Source organism: Pseudorasbora parva, chromosome 10, assembly GCF_024679245.1.
Source record: "Pseudorasbora parva isolate DD20220531a chromosome 10, ASM2467924v1, whole genome shotgun sequence".
In the NCBI taxonomy this organism is placed as follows: Eukaryota; Metazoa; Chordata; class Actinopteri; order Cypriniformes; family Gobionidae; genus Pseudorasbora; species Pseudorasbora parva.
The window spans coordinates 8551921-8574098 of record NC_090181.1 but is presented as its reverse complement, the minus strand read 5'-3'; the positions used below and the strand labels follow the sequence as shown (position 1 = coordinate 8574098).

Sequence of the window (22178 nt, the reverse complement as noted above, 5' to 3'; positions counted from 1 at the left end):
TAATGCAGATCATGATTTGTCACTGCATGATCAATGAACGCTGACATATTTTAGGGAGAAGACCAATCTCGTAACTCGTGTCTCCTCTTTTGTAGTAACGACTGCACTTCACTGCGTCCACTTCACCGTGATATCCGAATGTCTAGAGAATTGTTCTTTCGAACAGGTTATTTTAAATGATTCATTCGAACCGAATCGCACAACGTTTGTAAATCACATGAGTGAAACTGTGAGGTAGCTGACAGAGTCGTCGAAACACAGATAAGCCGTAAAAATGGAGTGACTAAAAATCAATTAACCACAAAAATAAAACGAGGATAAGTACTGTAGCGGTTCACTCACTGAAACGAACCGCTTAAATGAATCGGACCTCCCAGTGCTTCTACCATCTGTTCGGAGCGAGCATCGTGACGCCCTCTGCTGTCTGATGCACGAAAGGCGCCGGGCAAGTTTCACAACCCCGAGCGACTCCTCAAAGCAACGTGTGTTGGAATTTGATTCGGGTGATGCTTTCAGCAGCGTGTTTCGTATGGTTATCGCTTGTGACCTGATAGCTGCCGTTTTGCCCGTTCTGAGGTAAAATGAGCAGCACGGAGATCCAGGAGTTGGGAGAGGAGCCCTGCTTTCGCCTGGAGCACCTACCGGGCAAGAGCCCGCACCTAGCGGACAAGGCGTCTCCGCAGGTGAACAGCAGCTGGGATGCGCCTCAAGTGACGGCCAACGGGGTGCATGACATTGAGGATCGGATTTTACGAATTACAGGCTATTACGGTTATAACCCCGGGTACTCCAGCCACAGAAGTAAGTGTTTAAAAACACACGCAATAACATGTGATAGTAATGGTGTCGAGATCAAGTCTCGGCTGTCTGCTCACTGGTGGCCTTGAACGATGAGTCTATACGATGTGAATGAGGAAGAAACACATGCTGTGTGGACGGTCTCATTTTCTTTGTAGGTGCTTTGTGTACAAGTTATGTGCTTGCTGCATAAATTTGATCAACACGTTGAATTATTGGGTAAAACTTTCTAAGTTTTAGAACAAGATTGAATGTAGAATAAAACAGAATCGGTCCTGATTGACTGAAATAACACAGAGACAGACAGACAGACAGACAGACAGATAGATAGATAGATAGATAGATAGATAGATAGATAGATAGATAGATAGATAGATAGATAGGGAAAAGTTTGATTTGCGAAATCAGATTAAGACAAAAAAAGTAATAGTGTAAATATATTACTAAAATGCCACTTTGCTTTATAGATAGTAGATCCATCAGTGAAGTAATTTATGTCAACAAATATAAATATCTTACAAATGTCGGCAGACGATTGGTGATATAGGCTAAATGTACTTTTATTGGCTTATGAAATCATATAGCAATGATAATAAGCCATTGTGCAAACAAGTAAACAAACAATCCCGAGCTTTTAAAGCAAGATGTGTTGTCAGAAAATGCAACCGTAGAAGACACTGATTTACTGAACATTTATTAAAATGACAACGTGAAGGGAGTCATGATTGGACCCTAATTTAGGCTGTGCCTTTCCTGAATTTCAATACCCTCAGACTATTGCGATACAATCGACAGTCTTGACACAGGACAGATTTAAGGTTCCGCTTTTGTTAACAGCATGCAGTGTTTTAATTTAATACACGAGCTGTGGTGTAGCCTGTGTCTCTGGTGTGCCGTTATTACACTGCTGCAGTATGTAAGTACATGAATCACGTCTAATGAATATTAGTATGTATGTGTGCATGCTTTCGTGTCCCTGAGGACGATGGATGGTAACCATAACTATACTGCATTCATTGTCATGTGCATTACACATAATGGGCTGTGCCAGATATGCCAATTATAGCAAAAAAACAATGGGCACAATCATATTGAAATGGTTTTCAAATTAAGAAGTTGATTCACACACATACACACAAGTTATTTTTTATGAGCACTTAAAATGACTGTGCTCAGCCAAATATCACCTGAAAAGGGGTTTCAGAAGGGGTTTTTTTTATGCGAAAGGTGTCACGTTGATATGTTTCCTCTGAGTCTATGCTCATCACTGTTTTAAAACCTGACTCAGCACCAGTGTTAAAGAAAGTTACTTTGGTAGCACTTTATTTTACAGTCCTGTTCCCCATGTACATACGATGTACTTATAATAAGAATTAGAATAACTGGGTAACAACTATAGGTACAAATCCTGAACCTACAACTAAATCTAACCCATGTTATATTACCCAGTACTTTCTATACTTGCAAAATCAAGTACAACTGTCACTTTTTAAAAGTAATGTGTTAAAATATTGTGTTAATCCCTAAAAGTAACTAAGTACTATAATTAGTTACTTTTTTGTTGTTGTTGTTGTTGTTGATGCTGCTTTTTCTCAAGTGGGCTGGGCTTGTTAGTTGAACTGTTGAACATCAACTGAAAAATCAAATTGACATATAAGAGGTAATCATACTATAATGGCTTGTTTCCACCGAGCGGTGTTTCCATTGTCAGAAGTTGTGAATCGGACCCTAGCACAGTAGTCTGGTACTAGAGGGTGGAGTCTAGACTGCAGAACGTTAATTGGTTGACAGATAACTTTTCTTTGCAGCCTGCAGCCTTGGCTCAAACTAAGTGTCTTCTTCTTGTGACCACATCCACATGCCGAGAAGCAAGAACAAGATCTGCTGCATGTCCTTCATTGTTGTTTACTGTGTCGCTTTTTTCTTCGCACGAGAATGAAGTCGATCACTACACCAAGCTTATTTAAGGGTAATGTTCGTGATTTCACCGGAAAAAAATAGAAAGTCTCTGCAACGATGTTAAAGGGGGGGTGAAATGCTGTTTCATGCATACTGAGCTTTTTACACTGTTAAAGTCTTGGATTCCCATCCTAAACATAGTCAAAGTTTCAAAAACTAATGTTGGACGTTTGATAGAGTATTTCTGTGTCAAAAATACTCCTTCCGGTTTCTCACAAGTTTCGGAGAGTTTTTTTCGAGTATGGGTCTAGTTGACGTTAATAGATCGGAAGGTCCTTGTAAGGGCCGTATGGGCTCTTCTCCCGGTAGGGTGCGCGCACGCGTGACTAGAGCGAGAGAGGAAATGCACGCTGTAAACAGTAAACTGCTCTCAGCTGCAGATCCAGTCGTCCGTGAACACTAATTTCGGTTATAGTCCGCGCCGCACTCCACTTCATTCCTCCACTTTGACATTAGGCGACTTCAACGCTTCAGCACAGCCTTCCGGGAAGGCAGCGCTGCATTTGGACCGATTTGAACGCAGAAATGCTTCAGTCGCATCGCAAAGTGGATCTCCACACTCCAAGAAGTGTGTTTTTGACGGAGCCGTCCCAGCGATAAAGGTTCGGTCCTGCTTTGGAAGCAGCCTGTAAGTAAAACTGCTTCAAATGTCTGTGCTGTGCTTATCGTCGCGGATGTAAACATCAGTAAATGACACGATCGCGTGCTTCGTCATTCAAATGCACTAACGGACTTCATTGCTGTTCTATGTAACTTATAACGTTACACTACTCTGACGTGCAAAACCGTTTTGCTTGCTACTAAGGTTTGGTCGCATACAATAGTCCATAAACCGAATCATGTCATGTTGACAGGCCTCTAAATACAGTACATACCACAGAGACGGACGTCCTGCTGTTGCTGTTTCTATTTCAGCCTCCGAATTAGATTCTGGATCATATCTGTATTAGCTGAGATAGCGATGGGTTTCTCCACGCTTAAGGACGTCACCACTTTGCGCATATATCATTCTTTAGCTCCGCCCACACGATACGCCTCCAGGCGCTCGGTTTTTTCCGGAAAGACTCGGTACAGCCCATATTTCTTTTACAAATATAATAAAACGAAAGACTTTTGGGAGATATGAAGGATGCAATACTACTCTATAGGTATTCAAGATTGACATGAGATTGACTGAAACTGAGTGTTTCACCCCCCCTTTAAGCGATCGCCTCTTATTTAACAAACAAATGAAATGATGCTCTTCTAGTTAACCAGAGATGTTTTGTTTGTAGGTTCATCCGTGCAGCAAGATGTTTTAAAAAGTGGTGGGGACATGTCCCACCCGTCCCAGCCCGCAAATTACGCCGGTCAACTTCACATTGTTTCTCTTAGTAGGATAAAAATAATCTGTTTTTTAAACTGTGATTAAATTATATATAGAAAGCAAACAAAGAACGCTCCCATTGCAATTGCTGGAGCTGTCAATCGCACCAAAACTCCTGTTATAATCAACAAATCTCTTATTTTCATTGTGTTTGCATTGTTAGTTATGACGAAAGCATTTCGTTAGTGTGGAGTAATTGACAAGAACGCTGCATTCATGCACTCATCATGTTATAATGGTCACCACTGCACCTTTCACGATCATAGTTAACCTTTTAGAGTTGTAATAGTAAAAACGTGCTAAAAGTTTTTCGAGAGAGTTCAACATGTAACACTTAGCTTTCAATGGGCGTTTACACTGAAGTCTTACAGTAGACATGACCCTTTGCAGAGCATTCAAATCAGGGCTAAAATCAGGGTGTGAAAAATGTATTTTATTTCTAAATGATGACCTTTTTGATGTACAAAAATCATACTCGCATTATAAGCGCACCACAGGAAACATAAAACAATGCAGGCGGTTTGACTGGAACATGGAGGTCAAGAGCATCTCAAATAAAAATGTGATGGATATTTTCTTTTTTCAGTAGAAATTCATATTCCAGTTGTATTTGGTGATTGCAGTTTCAAAAAGCAACATTTGTGTATATACAGATATACTATAATTTATATGTATTTTTTTTATTAATTTACAAGTTAAACCTTTATTAATTAACATAATTTTCTGTGGATAATGTTCTCATTCAGTTCATTTTAAAGAATTAAAGCTAACTAAAATGCTAAGTATTAGATTGGCCAATTTGTGTGGGTGACACTCATAATTTCATAATGTAATATATGTGCATAGCTACACTACCCTGCAAAAGTTTGGAAAGGCCCCAGGCAAAAGTGGGATTTTGGACAACATCAGCATAAATACTTTTTTGTGAGGACTTTACATCGATAAGGGGCAACACCAACTATGATGTTTAATAACCATTTTATAAAAATAAAAAAAAGAGCTATTGATAAATCATCTCTCAACTGTGTTCTGATTGGTCTGTTGTCTACTAACTTCAATTGGAAAACAATCAGTTAAGCTATAAAGGTCTGTGACTCAAGATTTATTCTGACCAGTTGTCATTTTCTGAAGAAAAAATGGTCTTAATGAAAATATATTTAGTTGTCAGTAGTTAAAACATTACTCAGTAAAAACATTACTCAAACAGATACATATAAATAATATATCCAGAGAAACTGCACATTTTTAGTGTTCTCTTATTTTTTTTCAGAGCTGTATATATAACTCAATAGGATTTCTCCAGTGGCTTTTGGATTATACAAAATAAGCACACTGACCAGCAAAAGTTTACAATTCTTACGTGTTTTTCTTATTATGAAAATCTTTACAAATCTACACAACTTTTATGAATGTAAAAGCCTAAATATAATCGGCAGAAGTAAAAAGCTAAATGTAGGTAGGCTATAAACAAACTACACCATAGTTTCATGACTTGAGCGTCACCACAATTACACTTCCAACAACTTTCAACTGTTCAAGTTTTTATTTAATGACCATTTAATGACATTTAACTCCTGACTCCCTGAAAACCTCTGTGGTTCCATTACCAGCCACTTATTTGCAAAAAGTGAAAGCTTTAAAGAAAACATCACAAGAGAGTATCACCAGGACTTTAATTTGTTGAGGAACAAGCATAAATATATCTATATCTTGAGGGAGCTTGTTGTGATGGACTTATTTGTGGACAACATTTCATTAAACGCTACAAGGATACACAGAAGAACTGATGAAAGAGATTATATGGTGGGAGTAATAATTTGGAACAACACCGACAGTATTCAACTCTTATATATCTTAGTATTCTAAAGGTCATAAATGACTGTGACTAAAGTTTAAACTTCTGAATTCCTGACCTGGCTTAAAGGTGCTGTATGTAATTTTTTTGACTGTACTAAACTGACTTAGTCACTTGGGTTTAATGTTCGCTATATCAGAATTTATTTAGTAAATGCATTTCCATCTCTCATTTTTCCCGTGAACTCTTTTTCGCACAAGTCAAAACACCTCAAGCAGACGTAAAATCTTTTTTGCGAATTAAGAGTTTTTTAGTTTTTTATTTGCCATTTCCATCATTCCTTTTTAATGGGATACTTCAAAATGCACATAAAAACAGGGTGATGGAAACATAGTTATACAAACCCGATTCCAAAAAAGTTGGGACACTGTACAAATTGTGTTTCAGGGTGCGTTCACACTTTGGTTCGATCATGTTTGGTTCGATTAAAACGAACCCTGGTGCGATTGCTCGGTTAGTGTTGTTCATTTGAACACATGTGAACGCTGCCATCCGAACCCTGGTGTGATTGCTCGGTTAGTGCGGTTCATTTAAATAAGTGTAACGGCTGCCATCCGAACCCTGGTGTGATTGCTCGGTTAGTGCGGTTCATTTAAATAAGTGTAACGGCTGCCATCTGAACCCTGGTGCGCACCAAACAAGCGGACCGAGACCACTGAAAAGATGGGTCTTGGTCCGCTTCCAAACGAACTCTATATATATGAACGCAACACGGACCAAAGACGTGTAAACGAACCAAAAACGGGACGTGATGTCACAATGCGACACATAGTCAGCCGATTTGACGACGTGGAAAGATCAGTGTATCCAAAATAAATAACGTTAACGTTAGAGGGCAAACGCAGAACAATGAGGAAGTGCTTCATCAATATTTGGTGCAACGAGCATATTTCGAAAATGCTAGAAAAAACGCATAAAAAGCATACCTGGTTCTTCTCATCAAAGGACCTGTGTTGCCCATTTGTCGGTACAGACGACGGAACGGCCGTCTTTTTTCTGCACAACGGAGGAAATCCTAGTGCTGCTTTGAATGTTTTGAACATTTCATGAGCTCTTCATGAGTTCTCAGCTGGTAAAAATAATGCCATATGAACACGCATAAAATGATGGCGTTTAATCCAGCACACAGCATTGTTTTGAATGTTCGGTAAGCGAGCTCCTACGTCATATAAGCCGACCAATCAGGTTGTGAGCGTCTCCCTATGCCTTTGGTTCGGTAACTTTAGGGACGCTGTTAAAAATGCCAGTGTGAACGCTAAGCGAACCAGTACTATATGTTTTGTTTTTGTTTTTTGTTCTAGACCAAACTAACCGAACTACAAGTGTGGACACACCCTCAAATTCTGTACGATGATGCCTTTCCAGATGTGTAAGCTGCTCATGCCACACGCACTCATGTAACCCCATACCATCAGAGATGCAGGCTTCTGAACTGAGTGCTGATAACAACTTGGGTTGTCCTTGTCCTCTTTGGTCTGAATGACATGGTGTCCTAGTTTTCCAAAAAGAACTTCAAATTTTGATTCGTCTGACCACAGAACAGTTTTCCACTTTGCCACAGTCCATTTTAAATGAGCCTTGGCCCAGAGATAACGCCTGCGCTTCTGGATCATGATTAGATAGGGCTTCTTTTTTGACCTATAGAGTTTAGCTGGCAATGGCAAATGGCACGGTGGATTGTGTTTAATGTTTTAGAGATAATGATAATGTTTTCTGGAAATATTCCTGAGCCCATGTTGTGATTTCCATTACAGTAGCATTCCTGTATGTGATGCAGTGCCGTCTAAGGGCCCGAAGATCACAGGCATCCAGTATGGTTTTCTGCCCTTGACCCTTACACACAGAGATTGTTCCAGATTCTCTGAATCTTTGGATGATATTATGCACTGTAGATGATGAAAACTTCAAACTCTTTGCAATTTTTTCTCTGAGAAACTCCTTTCTGATATTGCTCCAGTATTTTTCGCTGCAGTATTGGGGGAATTGGTGATCCTCTGCCCATCTTGACTACTGAGAGACACTGCTATTCTGAGATGCTCTTTTTATACCCAATCATGTTGCCAATTTACCTAATAAGTTGCCAATTTAACTTTTCTGGCCTCTTATTGCTACCTGTCCCAACTTTTTTGGAATGTGTAGCTCTCATGAAATCCAAAATGAGCCGATATCTGGCATGAAATTTAAAAATGTCTTACTTTCAACATTTGATATGTTATCTATATTCTATTGTGTATAAAATATAAGTTTATGAGATTTGTAAATTATTGCATTCTTTTTTATTCACAATTTGTACAGCGTCCCAACTTTTTTGGAATCGGGTTTGTAGTATAAAAGAATGTTAGTCCTCCTTGGTCCATTCGGAAAAGGCACATTTATTTTAAATTGCCCGAGACCTGAGGCCATTAATACATTTTAGACCTCGAGTTTCCAGATCTAAGTGGTCCTGTGAAGACCAGAAACAACCCTCTCCAATATTTTGAATTTGGACTGCAGTACCAATTTCAACCACTAGCTGTCAATATTACAAACTGTGCATTTAAAAAATATTGCCATGGTGTCTCTTTGTTCCAGGACCTCAGAATTTAAAAATTAAGCACTGAGCATTCCCAATGTATTTTATGATGAAGAATAAAACGTGAAAATATCTTGAGCTTGTGTTAACCACAGGCCTTAATTCAAGCATAAGCCTCTTCAAAAACCTTTTGACTTTAGGATGATGGACCCAGAAGTGCTCTCATAAGTTCAGTGCTAGGGGAGTTTAGCTGATGTGTAACGGGAAGATTGAGCAGTGTACTGTGAACAAATGAGTCCCAGCAGCTCCTAACCAACCCATGATGATGCTTCTCTACCAGCTGGATGTAATTCGGATCAGACTGGCTGAAATAACCGCTGAAGCTGTATGCCTTCTTGCACAGATCCTACAAAGCTTGTGCTCTGGAAACTTTCTGCCGTTTGCTAATTGCCCGAAAAAAAACATTTTGTATAAGAGCATGAAAGAATCATCCCGCATAGCTTTTACCAGAAACAGTCTGTCTGTGTCATCTGTTGTCTTCTGACCTCTCATAGTGTACATGGAGATGCCAGAGTCAATGTGACCCAGTCATCTAAATGTATCTGCAGCGGGGCGCTCTGACTGCAGACCACCTCGCCTAGAGAGCTATTTTTAGCTACAGGGCTAATGGGACTCTTCTCATCTACTTAGCCAGAGAGGTGCTGTTGACTGTGAGCTCACATGGGAGCTTGACAGACTTCAGAAAAGACAGCTGACGTAGGTAATCGTCCTTGAGGCATTAACAACCCCCCGAAAAAAGAAGAAAAAAAACGTTTAGTCTGTATTATTTTAGTGGCATTCGCATCATATTTTATCATATTTTATAAGATACACTTTACAATAAGGTTTCATTAGTTAATTAAGTTAACCTGAACTAAGAATGAGCAATATTTCTACAGCATTTATTAATCTTAGTTAATTTTTCAACATTTACTAATAGATTAAAATAAAAAGTTGTATTTGTTACCATCAGTTAATGCACTGAGATTAATTAACAAGATTAATAAATTTTGTAACAAATGTTTTAACAAAAGCTTTACTCACTGTTTCACTATTTCGTGTTAGTTAATGCATTAACTAATGTTAACAAATGACCTTAGTGTAAAGTATCATTAAGGTTAATACACAACAGACCAATCAGAACAAAGTTTAGAGATGATTCATAAATAGCTCTAGTATTTTCAGTGTTGTAAATTCATTTCTACGTAATAAAATGTTTGCAAAATTTGCTTTATCCCTGGTTCATGCAAAGTCTTCACAAAAGGATGAGGATTCATGCTGATGTTGTCCAAAATCCCACTTTGCCTGGGGCCTTTCCAAACTTGACATCTCTGTAAACTTACAGTCTTTGACTTTTTCAGACATGTTTCTAACTTTTGTGGGTCAGTGAAGGTGATCTCAAGCCATTATCACAAAACCTCTGAAATCATTTTCAGTCTTAGTAAATCTTTGATAATAGATTATGTTCATATGCTGCAAGATCAGCACAAAACTGGCTGAAAGCACTCTTCTGCTGCCCCCATCTGGTCATTTGACATATATTTATTCAATCGTTCATTCATTCATTCATTCAGACAGACTGATGTAGTGATGATCCTTCTGACATGGACATATTGTGAGCCATTTTATGTCATATTTTACTTCATATGTGGCTGATTCTACTCTCAGAATCAGCCACATATGTAGTAAAATATGACATAAAATGGCTCACAATATGTCCATGTAATCTGCACATTTGCTGCTACCAAGGATCATTTAATGGTTAGCATTAGGGTTCGGCGATGACTATCTGGCCACATTAAATCATAAGGTTTGAGTTCAGAGAAGAGCTGCAACCCCTTTGCCTGGACACAAGGTGTCACTCTTCTCTTTTTACAGTGGTTGTACAGAGGTATAATTTTGGCAGAACTGTTATTCTAATTTGTGCAGCTCATAGACATGGGCGTTTTTGTTCATGGGCACTTTTTTGGTGATCTTATCACCTGAGCAATAAATATGATATATTATTTTTGCCTGTATTGTGCTGTAGTTACACCTGAAGGTAGAGTAGGCAATTTCGGAGGGCTAGCAATAGCAGTTTAGCTTTTGAGATCCCACCCCCCTTCACTCTCGCCTCCAAAGCCACGCCTCCTTCAAAACACATGAACACACAGATTCTGCAAAGTCACGAGAGACAGCTTTAAAGGTCCCGTTCTTCGCGTGTTTTTGAAGCTTTGATTATGTTTAAAGTGTGCAATATAACATGAGTTCATGTTTCGCGTGTAAAAAAACTGTATTTTTCACACAATTGACTTATCTGTACAGCGCTGTTTTTCTCTGTCCTAAAAACGGCCTGATGATTTCCTTGTTCTATGAAGTCCCTCCTTCAGAAACACGTAACGAGTTCTGATTGGGCCAGCGCTTCCCGTGTTGTGATTGGACAGCAGCTTAGCGCACTTTGCCCGGAAAGGTCCCGCCTCTTACCATAACGGGAAGATGCAAGCGCTGAATGCGCGCTCTTCTCCACGTGGGAGAGCAACAAGACCACGACCCCTATTTTGCGTGTTCTTGTGGGCGGAGGGTTAGTCAACAAATGGTTCTAGTGATGTCATTACATCCCTACACTTCCTGCTGTAGTCCAAACCGGCCGTTCGCTGTAGGCTTTGAAAGGGAACTACTGTTAAATAAAATAACTCGTTTGGCATTGAACTTTGAGCTTTATAATTTTACAGGTATTATTTATGCTCTAACAGCAACATTACACACTAACTAAAGTTTGAAAGATGAAATTGCGAAGAACGGGACCTTTAAAATACCTCATGTCTCGAAGCACATGTCAGTAATAATGAATGTAAATGAGAGAACTTGGACATGTACCATCTGACTGCTGCAGATTTATTTCAGCATTGATTAGTGTTGAACAAATCAAAAAAGATAGTTGTCCATTTAAACAGGACATTTTAAACTCAACATTAAGTCTTTTCATGTGCTCGAAGTAGATCGATCGGTCATTCACTTGTCCAAGTTAAAAAATTATTTTTTTGTGTCGTAAATATAACGAATTATCATTTATTCTTTTAAATTCTTAAATTTGATCAATAATTTTAATTAGAATAATAAGACACTATAGGGCTGTTACCAATCCAATTAAATTATTTACAACTGAAAAAAATTACAACTGCATTAAAAAATGTTATGAGATTGTTTTGAATATTTTTCTTAATATACAAATAAGACATTTTTGAAAGAATGATACTTTTAAGGAGGAAACTAAACCGCCAGTAGGTAGCGGCAGTCTAAATGAGTCATTCAATCAAACGATGAAATGAAATCAGTCCGCATCCTGGTCGTGTGATGTGGCTTAATTGTATCATATGTTAAAAATATAAAATCTCCACATTTTGAATTTTTTTCCGCAGTAAGTTAACTGAGTTTCTTTGTGCGAGCTGCTTCACTAGCAATCACCACTTACACTTAATGAATGCAGAATCATTCTCACGTTTTGGTGATTCCCTAGTTATTTTTTGTTATTGGTGTTTTAATCAGGCTACTTGTCCGGCTGGGCAAATAAAAATTATCTTTCACGTGCCCCTTAAAAAAATACACTTGTCCTGGACAAGTGTTAAAGGTGCACTATGTAGTATTTTTTCAGTAAATATCCAAAAACCACTAGGCCAGTGTTATATATTTTGTTCAGTTGTGTACTTATATCCCAAATGTTTCCAACTATTTGTAAATTGTGAGAAAACTGCTATTTTAACTAAGGACTGGGACGTTTCAGCATTGCGTCTGAGGAAGTCGGCTGTCAATTGCGTCATATCTGCGTTACCCTCGGTGTCGTGTTTTATTTCACTCTCTTAGCAGTGTGAACAAGTGAACGCACAGAGTACCGTCATAACATCATTTTCATCACACTTAAATGTATCTAATATGATAAACAGTGCTGCATTACCTCATAATCATAACCGGAAGAGCGGAAATACTGCAGGCGCCCGGCGAATGTATCCCTTCCCGTCATAATAAAAGTCCTGGTGTTTGCGAGGCGGTTATTTGTATAACAATGACTCCAGCGGCCGTGCTCAGGTCCACAACACTCGGTCCTGCTCTGCTTCACACTACAGTAACGTTAATAACTGCATCCATGAACATGATTTCTGCCAGAGTCCTATCCTGACTCTTTTCCACCGGCTGTGAGGTGAAGACCACATATCACCAAGATGCTGCGCTCAAACTTGATGTCATCAAACTACGCCTTTGTTTTGAATAGGTGCCCTCTAGTGGACGGAAAGTTGCATAGTGCACCTTTAATGTTGAGACCTGATTTAAAACTCATATTAATGAACATAAATATACGATTAGGAGATGGGATGTCAATTCGCCAATTGCTAGACATTTTCACAACCATAATCATTAAATTAAAGATTTTACTTGTATTGGTATTGAGGTGGGAAAAAAAACTTTTACAACGAGTCAAGAATACTGTATATACTGGATAATACTTTATACTGGATGTATTAATTAAAAACTATGGGCCCTATTTTAACGATCTGAGCACATAGATCTGTGCACTTGTCCGAATTTAGCTAGTTTAACAACAACAAAAAACAGTCGGCGTGCCAGAGTCATGGTCTAAAATAGTTGTATCTAGTCTCTTATTGAGTCATGGGTGTGTTGTAGGTGTAACGTGCAATAAACCAATCAGATTCATCTTTCATTTCCTTTAAAAGCTAGTTGCACTTGCACCATGGCGGGGAAAAAAATTGCCTACCTTAATTTTAACTACTGAAACTAACCGGCTGAACATTGACCTCCCACACATCCAATTTACTGATTCAAACCGCATGATGTTTTGATAGCTAATTATCAGAAAATTCAAGATATATCCAGCTACAGAACCACAGCACCAGCAGAACAGCAGCCACATGGAAGTGGGGATGGAGCTCATACAGTCCTAATAGAGTTGTGCTACCTAAGTTCCTACGCAAGCTATTTTAATATGGATTTTGATTGGATTGATATTTACAATATTTAATGACAAAGACAATACTTTTAAATGAGGTCACTTTTCAATTCTTACAAAGATATCATGATGTACAATGAGCATTATTTTAAAATCATGGTACAAAAACAATAGTTTGTGGCTAGTTCATTTAAAGTTTTGATATTAATAAATGTGTAACTGTATTGTAAAATGTATCCCGATTGACTGTATTATGTGATGTTATGTGTTGTTACAAATAATACGTAAAGACAGAGTATGGACATTTATTTAATCTCAAATATACTGCATTTATTCATATAAAAAATATTAAATAAACATTTAATGCAAACCCTCTATATGAAAACATTTGACAACAAGTATGAAAATTCAGATTAAAGGGCATAAAGTCTTAATTATGAGATACTAAGAGATAAACAAGTATTAAATAAAAAGTCAAACAATGTTGTCATAATTATGACTTAGTATCTCATAATTTAGAATTTGTATCTCATAATTGAATTAGTACATCATATTCTTGATCTCATAATGATGACTTATGTCATCATTTTGACTTTTTATACCATGTTGATTATTAGGGCATAAAAAGTCAAAATTATGAGATACTAAAAGATGCTAAGGTAACAATTATTACATAAAAGGTTGAACAATGTTGACATACTTATGACTTAGTATCTCATAAATTCAACTTTTTGTCATATTTGTCTTTTTACTCATAATTATTTCATCTAATAATAATTTGTATGCCATCATTTTGACTTTATAAATAGGACTTGGTATGTCTTCATTTTGGACTTTTTATCAAAAGAAATGTATGCGGCACATATTTATGGACAGGGTGGCGTCCAAACAGCGGAAGTCTGACCTTGAGAATTTCTTTGTGAAATCTTTAACAGTTAGTCTAAATTGATAAAGACAAGAAAGTTCATATTTATGAAAGTCATGCAGCTCCTCAGCAGTTTATATTTATGTAAATCACACAGCTCTTCGGCTCTTGTGAGTCTTTTATGGAGTTTTGACGGATTCGTTATGAAGTGTGTGTAACACTTATAGCGTGTGGGTGTACTATTCTACTCTCGTCTCATCTTGTCTCGCTGTCGTTTCAGAGAACGCAGCTAACAGACGTGGATAAAAGACGCAGCAGGTCTGTGGACAATGGTGGAGGAACATGGCACTGATCTAAATGACAAAGGTGCTGAATGGGGCCGTGTGGCAATGTTGAAGGTGGAACACAAGGGCCAGGCGTTGCTATGGCAGGGGTGCAAGAAGAGGGGGCGCTGGGACGAAACAACAGGCATCTCAAATGGCAGGTGTCCGTTTGAAAAAGAGAGGTTGAAAACCTCTCCTGAGTATAGGTCCATGTGTGTGCTTTTTATTTTTCATACAGGAGTGCATGAATTCTGTCGCTTAATGGAAGTAGATTATAGTTTAGTGACCGCAATATATTACTGTAATAATAAATCAGTACGAGAAAAGTGAAGTCATTAAAAATAGCTGTGGGTTCATTTTCTCCTTGACATCACAAAATACGCAGTCCTGACACAAAATCCATCATCAAGTATATGTGAATATGCAATATAAGCCTATACTTGAACTGTGGAAATATAATCTGTCTTTTAAGATTTCTCTCTCTATGCACTGCTGGGGTTTATAGTTTACAGTCTCTGGCTGTGAAGAGCTGAAAACACAGGAAAGATATTGATGTACATGATTGAATGCAAACTCGACTGACTGGAGGGAAAGGGTTTTATATGCAGAATGCAGAAGCGGCTCATGGACCAAAACATTTAGTTTAGGGTCCAATTCTTACTATGAACTAGTTGCTTATTTGCATATTACTAGAATATTGGATGTTTATTAGTACTTATAAAGCACATATTAATGCCTTATTCTGCATGACCATATTCTACATCCCTTAATCCTACCCAATACCTAAACATACAACTACCTTACTTAAGCCCCTTTCACACAGCACGTCGGACCCGCAATATTCCCATAGACAGTAAAAGAAATGGACAGAGCTATCCCATTGACTTCTACGGCGTTAAGTGAAGTCAGTAAACGAGCACTCACTTCCTGATGGCTGAGCGAACTGCGCAGGTTCAGACTGAGCTTGCCGACGTAGATGTGCCATAAGCAACCTGTCTGACAGCTGTAGGTCTTCTAGTAGATGTGGAAAGTGAAAGCTGAATCACGTTGTTTAAATATTTTCTCCCGTTGCTTTTGGCTCACTATGGGCTTCTCTCCATTCTTCTCCCTTGACTTTATCAAACTTTATGTCTCCACGTCCCCCCGACTGTCTCATAGACAGTAAAAGATTGCCTGCGAGCGTCTCCTCAGGTCTATACGGTAATTTCTCAACTGTGCGACAGAGTCGCGTTGTTTATGACGCAATAGTTAGTAGCCTATTTTTACAAAAACAGCTTCTGCGGGGCGATAGTGTAAGATACAAGGCAACGGAGCCTTTTATGCATTGTCGTGTTTCTTTAGAAATAAACAATGGACAAATTGAGTCTTTAAACGTCTCAGATGTAAAGTTATTCACTGTCAAAGTGACTCGGAGTCAATGGGATGCTAACAGCAGGTGATGGCTTGGTTAGCAATGGCCGCCCCTATGGGTGGAACTGTGTGCTAGATTACCCCCTTGAATATTCCCGGAACATTGCCGGGTCGCCTTCTGTGTGAAAGCAACCACGTCCCGGGATTGATTACCGAATTCAACCCGGGTCGGGGACCTAGTAATATTGCGGGATTCGACCCGGGATGAGCGCTGTGTGAACAAAAGCCAAAACTAATGCCGCAACGTGTACGAAGTTATCGTGCGACTCCTAGAGCTTGTTTTTTCAATAATACAACCCTGCAGTGCTAGAAGAGCTAGTCAGTGTTTTAAACGCAGAGAGTGTTCGTATACGAAAGAAACTAAAATTAAACAAGCAGAAATGTGTGCAAACTGGACACAAGTCGAGACCACGGAGCTCCTTACTATCCGCGCTGAAGCTGAGATCGCTCGCCATTATACGTCACATCAGGATGTCACGTGTCAACTCAACCTGGGACCGTTAAGCTTTATGACCGTAAAGCACACATATTACGGTTTTTCGCTGGCAGTGAGAATGGACCAAATCTAGCGGCCCGGGAACAAATGCCGGGTCGCATTATCCGTGTATTTGCCGGAATCGCAGTGTGAAAGGGGCTTAACTATTAATAAGCAGTAATTAGGCATTTATTGAGGCAAAAGTCAGTTGCTTAATAAGGATTGGAGTCTAAACTAAAGTGTGAGCAAACATTTTTGTTGAATTATGCTAAAGTGGCCCAAAAATCTATTTGGACCTTTATGATATAAAAAAAATATTTAAATGTCATTGCACTGATAACCAAGCCCACTGAAAGCTTATTCTTAGCTAAAAACACTTAGTTCTTTCAAATATATGTGCTCATTAATGTATATTTACTTCTTTCAAGTAATAAAGTATTCTCGTAGGTTTATGATATGCCATTGAAAATACATACGAGTGAGGGGTTCGAATGCTGGTCGCCATGTTGCCCCTCCATCTTGAAAGTACACTAGCAACAAGCAGAAAAGTATGCAAGCTTCGGGACATACTCCTTCGCCATCTTTAACGGACTCTGTCGCTTAGTTACGTGCATCCCGTCATCGTTTATCTGCCCTGTCAATCATCGTCAGATTCGTCACAGTTCAAATCCTCCACATTCAGATTAATCTCCTACCGTATCGGAGAGAAATGTAGCCGCACGTTGATCTGCCATGTGTGGGTCTTTAATGCAGAGACTCTCCTCATGTGTTTGCAGTAGAAATAAAATGATGAATTTAAAAGTTAATGGCCAAACGTGTCATTAAAAAAGTTCACAATGCTGCTGCAGGTGAAATATAATGTGGACAACACTGAATAAATATATTTTTGTCAGGTTAAATATTGATAGTTGGTCACTCAAACCCCTTTATCTAAACTTCTCTACTTAACCGTCGGACACACACATCTGTCATGTTTGTAGTTTTTTAACGCTTTTTATCCGCGTTTGTAGTTCTAATCGAATCCCCGTCCACCTGGCAGTGGGTTGTGGGCAATATCAGCCGTTAGAGTGCACATCGATCCATACTTCAGATTCGGACCGGAAATAGTAAAGCATCCGGGTATCTTTGGAATACTTTTTTCAACATACTACGATTTGGGACATACCAATTCTATTTTCGAATAATATTTAGTATGGATAGAATGCGAATTGGGACGCAGGGTAATAGTCACTGGATATTATAATATTCACTGGGGGAAAATATCAGTGTAGCTTTAAACAAATGACAAAAATATTCAGGCAAATTAATACAGTTGTCTAATTTCACCATTTAGAATTGAAAATGGCCATGCAAAGTGATTCATAATGTAATTAACAAGAAATATAAACAAAGCCGTTTTCTTCAGATTAGGCAAAGCCTAAGATTAATAATGAATGTGTAGGCTACATATTGTAAATTAATACAATTTAATTTGTAGCCTTCAGTAAATAAAAAAGTTCACATTTTTCAGCCTGTATTGAGCATAAGATTAGTAAAGAATATGTGCCTATTGTGAATTAATTTACTAAACATAAGTACTTTACTGTTAGCCTTCTGTACATTTTTTCAAGTTTTTCAAAAATGTTTAAGTTCTGTAATGGATCGAGCCCCACGCTGTACGCGGTAGAGCAGTCACAACAGACTGGCTGTTACGACCCAAAATTGGGACCAACATAAGAGCCATTCAGAAAGGTATATAAACCCAAATCACAAAGGCCATGGTAGTAAAAAAAAAGATTTATTTACAACAAATTAAAAACAAACAAACATACAAAACTTAAAGTAAGGACTGGTGAGCTAATCTAAACTACAACTCAGAGTTAATTATTTCCTAACTCCCGAGAAACACAAAAGAAAATACATAAAAAATATAACTAAACAAACAAAACTCACCATCTTGTACAAAAGAAACCTGAAACACAAACAACAGGTTTCCAGAGGTAGGCTGAAAAAACTGAAGTTTCACCAGCAGCTTTTAAATAGGCAGAGGCCTCAGGTGTTAGGCTCCGCCCCCATCCAATTGGCAGCTATCCTCAGACAGGAAAGAAAACAAGAGAAAGAGTAGGGGCTCGTAACACTGGGCCATCTGACCAATCAGAGCAGAGTAGCTCTCAGAAAGAAGGGATCTAGGCTACGTCTACACTAATCCGGCTAAATTTAAAAACGGAGTTTTCGTCTAAAAACGCTCCACGTCCACACTATCATTTTTAATCGTTTTCCAAAAAAATGTTCATCTACATTGAAACGTCTTATAACGCTTAGATCTCCGTACTGCGCATGAGCAAATCCAAGACGCTTCGACTTGCGTCATTTCCGCTACTCGTTTATTTACTCTTTGAAATTTTGAGTTTTTTAACAGTATGTACAAACTGACATTAATATTTAACAAGGCTGTCAAAACAGAAAGCATACAAAACAACTGCTGTACAATGTCGTTCACCATCTTGGCTGAATTGGTCATATGACTGCATCACATGGCTAAATGAGTCATCGTATTAAAAAGCCTCCGTTTTCACAGTCCACACTACGACGCGAAGACAGCGTTTTCAAATGTATCCGCTTTGGAGAGCGTTTTCAAAACGATATACGTTTTCAGGGACTTAAAACGCGGTCTCAGTTTGGACGGAAGGCCAAAACGGAGACAAAAATATACATTTTCAAATGAAAACGTATAAGTGTGGACATGGCCTTAGAGAGACTATTCATCCATCAAGTCATTTGCAAATCATTGAACATTGTGATGATGTGCATTGTATATTAGGAGAAAATGAAATTAGGAGAAAATGAATATTAGGAGATGTTTTTTTGACCTATGATATATGTAAAGACCTCCAAAACAAAATTAGGAAACTTTAACATAGCATAATAGGGGCACTTTAAAATAGAGAACAGTTATTTAAAATTGTAATAATAATATTTTTTGTTGTTTATTTGTTTATTTTATCAAATTAATAATGGAGCCTTGGTGTGTTTAGACATTTTATGGTTGTCTTACTGAAACATACCCATACTAGAATTACCTACACCTGTGGTTACTTTAGGACACCTGTGTGTGAACTGAAGAGGAGTTGACATAGTACATCCACTGAAAACCACCTTGGGAGCAGTTTACAAAAAGGAGAAAAGTTAGACCCAAAGTCTAGCATCATTTGTTTGCAGATGCAATGATTCAGATACAGAATGCAATGAAATCCACACATTTTCTTTTATTGGCTTTTGGCTGAAATATCTGTTCAGATACCTCTGGGGGCCACAGGTTTTTGTTCTCTCGTTTTTTTTTTTTTTTACAGTCTACTCTCAGTTCAATGTCATTTTTGACATAGTGCCAGATTTTTTGACACTAATGGAACTATCTGTTTCAAACTAGTCAAATGTGTGATACATTTCCCAGTCAGACTGCAGCAGTAGGTTCAGTGTTAGGCAGCAGAAGAAGCACTTGAGTTAACAGTAGTTGAGTGGGTGAGTGTATGTGGTTGTGGGTGTATGTTGAAATGTGTGATCTGTTATGTGGTTCAGCCAATGGTCTCGACTAAATAAATAATGACTACATAAATATTATTAATGTATTTAATAATTTTATATATTTTGTGTAATTTATATTTAACGCTTTATATATTTTAATTATTCGCAGATTTAATAATATAATATTCATTTATTATACTCTCAGCAGCCACTTTATTAGGTACACCTTACTAGTACGAGGTTGAAACCCCTTTTGCCTTCAGAACTGCCTTAATTCTTAATGGCACAGATTCATTAAGGTGCTGGAAACATTCCTCAGAGATTTCGGTCCATATTGACAGGAGAGCATCACGCAGTTGCTGCAGATTTGTCGTCTGCACATCCATGAAGTGAAGCTCCCTTTCCAGCATTTATTAAAAATGCTCTATTGGGTTGAGATCTGGTAACTGTGGAGGCCATTTTAGTACATTGAACTCATTGTCATGTTCAAGAAACCAATTTGAGATTATTTGAGCTTTGTGACATGACGCATTATCCTGCTGAAGTAGCCATTAAAAGATGTGTAAACTGTGGTCATAAAAGGATGGACATGGTCAGCAACAAAACTAAAAGGTAGGCTGTGATGTTTAAATAATGCTCAGTTGGTACTAAGGGGCCCAATGTGTGGTAAGAAAATATATAACACACCATTACACACCACCGCCAGACTGAACCATTGATACAAGGCAAGACGGCTCTATGCTTTCTTGTTGTTTACACCAAATTTTGACCCTCATCTGAATGATACAGCAGAAATCGAAACTCATCAGTCCAGGAAATGTTTTTCCAATCTTCTATTGTTTAATCTTGGTCAGTTTGCTGTTCTCAGCTGACAGGAGTGTCACTGGTGTGTCTGTAGCTCGTCTGCTTCAAGGTTGGATTGCGTTCAGAGATGTTCTTCTGCAGACCTCGGTTGTGTCGAGTGCTTATTTGAGTTACTGTTGCCTTTCTATCAGCTGAACCAGTCTGGCCATTTTCCTCTGACCTCTGGCAAGAACAAGGCATCTCCACCCACAGAACTGACGCTCACTGGATATTTTCTCTTTTCAGACGATTCTCTATAATCCTAGAGATGGTTGTGTGTGAAAATCCCAGTAGATCAGCAGTTTCTGAAATACTCAGACCAGCCCGTCTGGCACCAAAAAACATGCCACGTCACTTAGTCACTTAAATCACCTTTCTTTCCCATTCTGATGCTCAGTTTGAACTTCAACCGATTGTTTTGACCATGTCTGCCTAAATGCTTTGATTTGCTGACATGTGATTGGCTGATTAGATATTTGCATTAACAAGCAGTTGAACAGGTGTAGCTATGAATGGTGAAGGAAAGGAGGCCAACTTGTCATGTCAATTTTGCAAATGGAGCTTAAGGTAAGTAGTTTTAAGTTTTAGCGGCATGTCGGGTCAGTAGACGTAGGTCGCAGAAGCAAACACACTGTGAGATGATCATGCTAAATTTCTGACACTGTCAGAAGATTATCGCATTATATCTTTGGTTGTATGACCGTGACAACAGCCGCCTTTGAACCTCTCTCACTGTGATGTAGGACCGCCATTCGGGAGCTACAACAACAGAAACAGCACAACTGGTCATCTTTTTCCTGGGACAGCCCAAAATCATACAATGTGTACCGTGCATTTAACACAATGCCAGCAAAGCACATTTCCTGGCCCCGAACAGCCAGAGCTGCTGTTTGGTGACACGCTCTTAGCTCATCTGAGAAATATGACTTTTCTTCAAAACTTGCTGCACATTTGCCAGTATAATAAGTGCTGGCTAAGCAAAGAAGCTTTGTTTGAGTTCTTGAGTATGCAGTGGACCTTAATGCAGTACTAGAGGCAGTGCATGCTTGCTTGTCTGGTGTTAAACAAAGCCCAGAATAATGAATGAATGAGATGCAGAAAGCTTGGATGTGTGACTATGGAAGATAAAGATGTAGGTGTGTGTGGGTGTATCGCTAATCGAGTGTATACCTGGGGCCACTGACACAAGCATCATTGAGATATTAAATGCAAGGCCATAAAAACCACAGACAAAGGCAGTGTGTAATGGACTCCGACCAGGCAGGCCTGCTAAAGGTCTGCTCGATACTTAAA

The 22178-nt window shown here is 38.6% G+C and overlaps 1 protein-coding gene across 2 annotated transcripts in view; it reads left to right on the top strand.

Annotated features, from left to right (window-relative positions):
* Positions 1 to 435: 435 nt before the first annotated feature.
* slc35f4 (solute carrier family 35 member F4) overlaps positions 436 to 22178 on the top strand; it is a 45128-nt gene continuing 23385 nt past the window's right edge. Inside the window, exons 1-2 of one of the 2 annotated variants that reach the window (XM_067454499.1) lie at positions 666 to 801; positions 14614 to 14699. In XM_067454499.1, coding sequence (XP_067310600.1) covers positions 14663 to 14699 — 37 coding nt within the window. In that variant the 5' untranslated portion in view covers positions 666 to 801; positions 14614 to 14662. Of the gene's footprint in view, positions 802 to 14613; positions 14700 to 22178 lie in introns of both variants that reach the window. The other variant, XM_067454497.1, reaches the window with a different exon arrangement.